General features: G+C 49.2%; 1 protein-coding gene across 11 annotated transcripts in view; it reads left to right on the top strand.

Annotated features, from left to right (window-relative positions):
• The first annotated feature begins 4,617 nt into the window (after nt 1-4,617).
• Nucleotides 4,618-8,834, top strand: part of FHOD3 (formin homology 2 domain containing 3) — a 642,552-nt gene continuing 638,335 nt past the window's right edge. For 3 of the 11 annotated variants that reach the window (XM_090049607.1, XM_090049604.1, XM_090049602.1), the window contains exon 1: nt 4,623-5,154. In XM_090049607.1, the coding sequence (XP_089905733.1) occupies nt 4,990-5,154 (165 nt within the window). In that variant the 5' untranslated portion in view covers nt 4,623-4,989. Of the gene's footprint in view, nt 5,155-8,834 lie in introns of all 11 variants that reach the window. The other 8 variants (XM_090049608.1, XM_090049605.1, XM_090049611.1 and 5 more) reach the window with 5 other exon arrangements.

The raw sequence follows: 8,834 nt of genomic DNA, 5'->3' as shown, positions 1-8,834 counted from the left end.
GTTACAGGTCAATATTAATAATCATGCTATAATCATATTATATTAATAGTTAAAAAATACAAACAGGATTTGTTTCTATGTAACCACTAACCTGCCAGATTTGAAATAAAAAAATGCAGCAAGTAACATGAAAGTTAGAGTGAAACTGACTAGAACTTGAAGATAAAGTAACTGTCTCTCTTTTCCTTACTGCAGCCAAGTAAGATGCAAGAAATGGACAAAAAGATCCATACAAATGGTGAAATGTTACACTGATCTTTAGAATTTTTCTGACTTGAATAATGTTTTAATCAGATGCTATGTCCCTCAGTGTGTACACATGAGTAAACATGAACTGGTCACGACAATTTATCCACACGAGTCATTGAAAACAAAGTTCTTTTTCTGCCTCAGGATTTCCAGGTATCCCTCATGACAGCATTTACGTAAGGATAGCATGGTATTTAGCTGCCATCCTCTCCTGTGAACATCTTTTTTTAAGCTCAAAACTACTTGCAGCATTACATCACAATGCTTCTCTTCGACTCCCTGAAAAAGGGTAGAAGATTTCAGATGCAGTCATGAAAAAGAGGAGCATGTCTAGGAAGCTGCCTGTGTTGTCAGAAAGACCTTGGAACAGCATGAAAGAGTGGCCAATAACCATGCAACAGGATGTGCCATTTCCTGCTAACGCTACCTCTCCTGGTCATAAGAATGAAGTTTTGCACAAATCTACCCTGACAGGTATGCCAGTGTGTTTTCTTTAGAAAAGGAAAGTATAGGCCTCAACTATTATTATGAAAAAAGTAAGGTGATATGTGAAAGAGCCCTATTGATTTTATTTTTTTTTCTTGGTGATCAAACTGCATTTCTTTATGTTGTTTTCCATTTCTGTGGAGAGAGGTAGTGTTAATCAGAAGCTAGGCAGAAGGCAGGGAAGTGTGGTACTTTATAGATCAGTGATTTTCAACCTCTTCTGTATCAGGACCCATTTGTAAATGTCAGTGGCCAATCACAACCCAGTGCCCTTCACTTCTGACCTGCTGCCCCCTGACCCCAGGCCCCAGCCCCCACTGTGTGGGGCAGACAGTGGGTGTGTGGGGCTGAAGGGTCCCAAGCAGCCCTGTGCAGGCTGGAACTCTGCCAGCCTGCAAGGGAAAATCCACAGTTTTCCACATTTTTCTCCTTTAAAGGAGAATCCATTTTTAAAGTTTGTTCATGACCCTTTCATATATTCTTGTGACCCAGTTTTGGGTTGCGACCCACTAGTTGAGAAATACTGTTATAGACTAAATGATTCAGAGAGGCATGAGTTTCCTAAGCTATAGCCTACTTTGTCAGATGCTATGAATGGACTCCATCTGACAAAGTGGGTTGCAACCTGCAAAATACCAGACCTCTGTGAATGAGTTCGTTTGAGGCTCTCTAATTTGACACATGTGGTGACTGCACACACCACAGGTAGCACGCTGAGGGAGCAGCCCCCTCAGGATGCTCTCCCACCACCTTGTGGGCTCTGCCTGCAGCATCCCCCTGCCCTCTGTTAAGGGCCGGCCTGTCCTGTCCTTGCAGCCACAGGGGGTCCCACAGCCAAGGGGCTGTGCCCTACTCACCCCTCACCACCTGTGCTATGTTTAAAGGGCTCAATGCAGGCAGGGAACCCAGGCATCCCCAGCATGTGCTGCCTCCACCCTGTGCCCCCCGCAGTGCAGCCCACATGCTTGCAGCCCAGCCTCATCTATTTTATTTCAGTGAGTTTATACTGCAATTAACCGCAATTTTAACTTTTTGATGGATCAGGGGCTCCCAAAACCATATCTTGCAGGAGGCCCAAAAATTGTGGGCCAACCCTGCCTCTGCTGAGCAGGCTGCATTGTTGGCACTTGATACCCTTTTCTTCTCTCTTTGTGGGCTGCACTGCCAGCACATTTCTCCCCCAACACCCATGGGTGCTTGCCACTTTAAGGGCTGGAGCAGGCAGCATCCAGGTGTTTGATTGCGGAGGCAGCCATTTGGAGAACCAAGATATATATAGGGTGAAGCAGCAGTGTGCTGCTGGCCACCTCAGCTGGCTGAGTTGAGGTTCACAACATCCTGGAGGTAAGGACAGGAGCTAGGGGGATGGATTGGAGGCTCCTGGCCCTGGGCAAGACCTAAAACTGAACCCTGCTAGGAAAGAGGCCTGGTGGGACTGCCAGTGGCACGGCAGCCCTGCTTAAATACCAGGACCATTCACCTCCCTGGTGAAAGGTGGGTCAGGGTACCTCAATAACCCCTAGCCCCCACACCAACATGGGTACAAGAGGGCCTGGTGTGACTATGACCACATGAGCCCCCACAGAGGAATGAGACCCTATAGGCCCCAGGGAGGGGATAGATGTATAGCCCCAGAGAGGGGGTGGTAGTGAGGGCCCTGATGTGGGTTGAGTAGGGCTGAGGGTCAATCTGAAGGGCAGCACATAGGCCAACCACTGGAAGAATAAGTTGCTGGATATGAGAAGCCCGGTGAGGGGCTACGGTGGAGTTAGCCGTCTGTGTGGTGAATCGGCTGGCCACTACCCAGGCGAAGGTTGCAGGAGAGGCCCAACAGACTGCATGTCACCACCTGAGGTGTGATCCAGATAAAGCCCTGAGGCCTACGGGAGCCACTCCAAGAAGGAGCCGGATGGAACAAGTTCTCGATGCGAGAAAAAGAGACCCTGTGAGAGGGGGTGGAGTGCAAGAGGCCCCAGTAAGGGGGGGCAGTATGCGTGCATGTATGAATGAGGCCTGATGAAGGACTAAGTTGGTCTGGCATTAGGCCAGGAGCATAATGTCATCCTGGATACCATCTGCAAGGCATGGGCTGCAACGTAAGGGAGGTTCGGAGCTGCGGATAGCACTCTCTGGCATTGGGGCATGTAATGGGTAGTCTCCCGCATTTACCATCAGTTATGGGAACAGCAAAGTCATGGCAAGCGAGACTGGGTGGACTGCCCCATAGACAGGTGGGTGAGCCGACTTCAGGCTGGGTCCCGAGCTTGCCTCTTGTTACAACCTGTCTTGTTACAATCTGCAGCATGCAGACCCCATCCACAGAGACTGCATAAGTGGCACACAGACCCCTGGGCCCTCCTGTGTTGCAGGGCAATAGAAGAGGAAGCTGTTGGGGCTCATATGTTGCATGTTAACTGCTTGTGGGCTGTTCCCGGCCTGCAGATGACACATTGGCCCCTTGCAGGCTGCCAGTCAGACAGCCGTGAGTGCCACACTTCTCTGCCTTCTGCCTGTTTCTTTGGAGCAGGTGTTATTTAAGCTAACTTTGCTATTAATAAATACTTGGCTAAAGATTTTATCAGAGAGCCCTAGTCAGCTAAAGCAGCAGGACATTGCTCGGTGGGAATGTGGGTGTTGGGGCTTGTTTTGCAGTAACAGGGCCTATGGCTGGCCTGCTGTGCCCAGGCTGGTGACTGCCTTGTTCTTATACCAGGACATGAGGGGATCAGGGTAAGGCCTTTTGATATGCCATAGGGAAAGTGTGGGCCTAGACCCACCAAGTAAACACTGTTAAGTCCTGCTTGGTGATGGGGGGTCACTAAGGGCATATCACTGATTACTTGGGACAAATACAATCAAAACAGGGTTGGGAGTGAGGCTTATATGTTTACGAGGACTGCACTGAGGGGGGACACTGAGCAGAGCACTCCAGACAGTGCCCACTATCTCTCAAATGAGTCCAAGGAGCCACAGGACACTGCACAGTGAAACTATCCAGAGATGTGAATGGAGGAGGGACAGGAAAGCAGCCCCACAGTCAGCAGGGGTCTTCCTGGCTAGAGCCTCCTTCCTGGTCAGGTAAATTACAAGCTTAGCTTGGGCCAGGAGGAGAGGCTGACCAGGCCTGTTTGTCACCTTAAAGGCCATGGGCTTAGGCCCACCAAGTAACTTATTGGCTTTCTTCAGGTGTGGAGGCTACAGGAAAGGTGACAAGTGATTACTTGGGACAAGTAATAATGAAAACACGGACAGAAGTGGCGCTCAGAAGCTCATGACAAGAGTGTCACAGGGGGACACTGAGCAGAGCACGCCGGACAGCGCCCACTGGCCCTTGAACGAGACCAAGGAACCAACAGATATTGTCCAGTGATGCTCTGCTCCAAAAGCAGCCCTGCAGTCCCTGATGACTAATTAGGCAGGTCCCCGTCATGGTCAGATACTTCGCCAGGGCCAGGAGGAGGTTGACCAGGATGTCCTGGGACATGGTGAGGCGGAAGGTCAGGATCCCTTCGAGTGCCCTGAGGTGTCCTGCCTCCTTTTCCCTGAGGGATGCGGTTGCTCTCGCTTTGGGCTTCCTGCTCTCGAACTAAGTGGCAGCAGCATTGCTCTTTTGGATCGCGGGGTGTGTGTGTATTTGTTAATTTTTGGAGGGAAAGGAGGAATTGTTTCTCTCTCCTCCCTCTGTGGGGGGAGGAGGATCTTCGCCTCCCCCTCCAGTGGGGGGAGTGGTGTCTCCCGGGGAGACTTTAGCTTTGTCTTCTTCCCAGGGAGGGAGGGAGATGGGTGGGTGTGCGTGTGTGTATAGGTAGGTGGGTAGTGTGTGTGTGTGTGTGAGATTCCGCCTCCCGCTCGTGGGCTGGGCATCCTATGCGGCGCGCGCCCGCCGGGGGGCGCCGGCCGCCGTGCTGCAGGCCCGGGCTGTCCGCAGGCCGGAGGGGGCCGCCGCCGCCGCCGGAGCCGGAGCGGGCTGAGCATGGGGGCAGCGGTGCGGCGCTCCGCTCCTCCTCGCGCGGCCTGAGGGGCGGCCGCTGCCGGGTGGGGAAGGCGGCGATGCTCTGCCCGCCCGCCTAGGGCTGGGCGCATCTCGCTGCAGCGGCCGCCGGGGCTGCGCTCCCTTGCTCTCCGCCCGCAGAGCAGCGCGGGGGGCCGCCGACCTGCTGCTCCGGCTGCTGCTGCTCCTCCGTCCGCAGCTGGGCTGCCTGGGGGCCGCCCCCGCCAGCCGCCCGCAGCCGGCGTCTCGTGCATGGCCGCAGCATGGCCACGTTGCTCTGCCGGGTGCAGTTCCTGGACGACACCGACCCCTTCACCAGCACCAGCTTCCCCGAGCCCACTCGCCCGCCGCTGTACGCCTTCCGCGAGGACCTGCCGCTCAGCACCCAGCTGCCCGCCGTGCACCGCCTGCTGCGAGCCCCGCACAAGGTGGGCTGCGGCCGGGGGGACCCTCTGCCGGGGTGGCAGGGCTGGCTCGAGGGTTGTATGTTGTGTGGGAAGGGGCAGGCACGGACATCCATCTCCCCCTGCCTTCTGGAGCAAGGGCTGCTCTTAAAAGCTCAGCCCTGCTGTTTGAGGGTAGAAACTTGGGAGGGGGGCTCCCCAGGAGACATGATGGCATAGCAGGGTTCAGGCGCCCCCGTCTTTACAGCCATTCCCTGCCCCCCCCCCCCGGGTTGCTGAACTCTAGCAAAGGGACAGCTCTGCTGCTGTTGCTACTGCTTGTGAGGGAGGGATGGGGTGCATCCATACCTCAGAGGGGCACAGACTGCCAGGGAGAGGGGTTGGCTGTGGACCATGCAGGAAGAGCTTTGGTAATTGGAAACTTAAAAGATGTAGAAAGAGAAAAATACCAAGCATCTTTCTCCCTCTCTAGTGCATCATTGATGTGCAGAGTAGGGCTGTAAATTGGTAATCACATCTTCCGGCAGGTTTTGCCTTGTGCTGGATTTAGAAAGCATCCCACTTGAGCAGGAGATAACCCAAACCAATGCGCTGCAGCTATCCCGGATGTCTAGGAAGGACACTTGAGAGTAACCATCCTAAACATTCCTTTGTGATTATAGAATTGTAGAAAATGGGGGTTGGAAGGGACCTTGGGAGGTCATCTAGTCCAAACGCCTGCTCAAAGCAGGACCATCCTCAACTAGATCACCTCAGCCAAAGCTTTGTCTAGCCAGCTCTTAAAAATCTCCATCCTTGGAAGCTTATGTGTTGAAATATAGACAGATTTTTCTGGGGTGCAACTGGGATCTAGGAACCTGACCCCTGTGGAAACTCCGTGGGGTTAGATGCCAACCTATCCTTTGAAAATCCCTCGGAACATGAAAGGCCATGTATGCCCAGCCGTTTTTCATTAGTTTTATTCTGCATGGTCTACATAAGGTCACCTCTAAACCTTTCTCAAGAACAGAAGATGTTTGAGAGCCAATGGACTTTGATAGCAGCGTTGTTCTCCCATGAGATTGTGTCAGAGTTTACTCTTAATAAGTAATCCCTTGAGAGAATAAGAGGTCTGTGTAGATTATTGCAGTTCAGTGTGGGTCTCCTGAATAGTGCATGCTTGCGTCTCTGTAGGTCAGTGTGTCTATGAAAGTATGTTAGTGGCTTTATGAATAATTGATTCATGTTACTTTACTCTCATATGTCAGGTTTTACTTGCCAATAACACTGTTAAGGCACAGTCATGTTCGATGCATTTAGTTGTAACCATTGCATTTCTGAAGCATTTAAAGCAGACTAGAAACAAATTTGACACGTTGCCCCCCTCCCTTTCTGGCAACCTCTTCATACTATCATGGTATATAGAAAAAGCATTTATTATTTAGGAAGGTTGGTTAAACTGGGAAGAGCATGTTCATGCAGAGCAGGGTTTTAAGCTATTACTGCTGGAAGGTTTTATGAGCTAAACACAGCAAGGGCTTTGGTAAAAATAGCAGTAAGTCTGCTGTCCTTGAAACAATTGACACTCATTATTCACCGTTGAGAAGAGCTAAGGTATGTTATCAACACAGAGCTTTGTAAAACCTTGCATATTCTTACACATTCATTTTAATGCATTTGCTGATTAATGTAGCCCCCTGCACTTTACATGTGCATTCAGATACGGGTTTCTTTTTAATTGTAAATTTTTCGAAACGATATCACTGTTTGGTATGAGAATAGTTCTCTTTATTCTTTATTGCCTTATTCTCTAACAATGCCTCTGGTTTGTGTATTAACTCAGCAAAGTGGATGGGGGGGTAAGAAAAACAATATAAATGTTTTTCTGAAGAAAACAAAGTAGGAAAAGACCATTTAAGCTACTCTGGCATTGTGTGGGAGGGGGGTGTTCTCTTATCCTCCATTTGTCTCCTAGCATGCACTCAGGAGTTTGTTGGATGATGGCAAAGGCTATGTATGCTCTTAGCTTTAAGGGTGCCCACAGATCAATACAACAACAAAAAAGGAATTCAAAGAGAATCCTTTCAGCACAGGTTTTACATTTGCAGAACATTTTCTTATGTAACAGTTGTCAAGGTTACAGCAACTAGAGTTCTGCATAATGCACAAAATCAAAGGGACTCAGTGTAGTGGTGTTCAAACTTCCTAAAGTCATGGAACCCTTTCATATCCCTTCTGTAGCAGAACATCTCTGCTTGGCTCTGTGGGCCGTGTGAACTGACATGGGCCAGGTGGCCCAGCCCAGCAGTAGCAGTGTGTTGCTTCCTGGTGTACTCCACCATTACCCCCAGTCGCTGCAGAACACCTGATGACCTATTGTGGAACCCCAGGGTTCAACAGAACACAGTTTGAAAAGTTAGCATTGCGTCAAACTTTTTCACAGCATAGGAAGCACATTCTGATACCTTACTCTTGTTGAATACTTTATTTTTCAAGCAATCACATTGCTTTCTGTGGGGCTATTTGTAGAGTAAGGATCTATTCAATGGGAGTAAGATCAGAGTTAGGTCAGTAACATGGGGTGCCTGTACACATGCAGAAAAGCTGCTCCGATGCACTGTAATTTCAGTGTGTTGGAGCAGACTCGATTTAAGCAAGTCTGCTGGCGCATGGTAATTACAGCAGACTCCAGTGTCACATACATCAGCGTCCCTGTGCTGATGAATAGCGGCTGGGGTGTTTTAAAGCTTGTTTCATGAGCTTGAGTTAAAACACCCCTGCTGCCACTTTTGAGCATGGGGATGCTGATACATGTGATGTTCTGGGCACTTCAATTAGGGCAGTTCTTGGAGCCTTTCTAATTGAAGTGTCATGGTTTCATAATTTCATAGTTGGTAGGGTCCAGCCTGAATCTATTCTCCGTCAACTTATGGCCATTATTCCTCATTAGTCCCAGTAGTGCTCCTGTCCCCCCGCCCCAAGCATGTGTATAAATTCCTATGATTACTGGGTTATGTAATTGACTTGACTGTGGCATTGCTTTATGACTTACACAAGATGGCCTAATTTTCAGAAGTGACCGGTAACTTAGGGTGGCTTCATTTTTTGTTTCTTTCTTTGGGAAGCCGGACTTGCGATTCCTTGGATGTGATGCTAGATGTCCCATACTTCTCTAATGACCAGGGACTCCAATCAGACATGTGCTTGCTCAGCACTTCTGAGAATCAGGCCCAGGTTGCTCCATACTTGTTTTACATTTTGTAAAACCCTTAAAATCAGTAGCCACTTCTGAACATTTTTGACTTTCATCCCTGTCTCATATTTTACCCCCTCTTTTTCTAACATGTAAACTATCTCACTGAGGCTTCATAAGAATTTGGAAAAATTAGAAGTTAAGGAGAAAAGCAGTTTGAGAAGTTGAAAACAGAAGTAAAGTTTATCTCAAAGAAGTTTGTTAATGTTTGTAAAACAGATGTGGTGATTTTGGACACAAGATGTTATAAAAGTCCATGGGTGGTAAAGGAAAACACACATTAAAATTCAGCTCCTGTCCCAGAGATTTATAGTGTCAGGACTTCAGCCTGTGAACATTTATGCAGCTGCTATTTTAATTATGTGAGTAGGTCTCATGGACTAAGCAAGGCTAATTACATGCACAGACATACTTGTGTCTTTCCAAAATTATCCAAAGAGTAAAAGTCAGATTAATCTTGTAGTAAAGAGTT

This window comes from Crocodylus siamensis, chromosome 5, assembly GCF_052110815.1.
Source record: "Crocodylus siamensis isolate JL-2025a chromosome 5, ASM5211081v1, whole genome shotgun sequence".
Taxonomy (NCBI): Eukaryota; Metazoa; Chordata; order Crocodylia; family Crocodylidae; genus Crocodylus; species Crocodylus siamensis.
The sequence above is the reverse complement of the archived record's forward strand: the minus strand, read 5'-3'. Positions and strand labels throughout refer to the sequence as shown.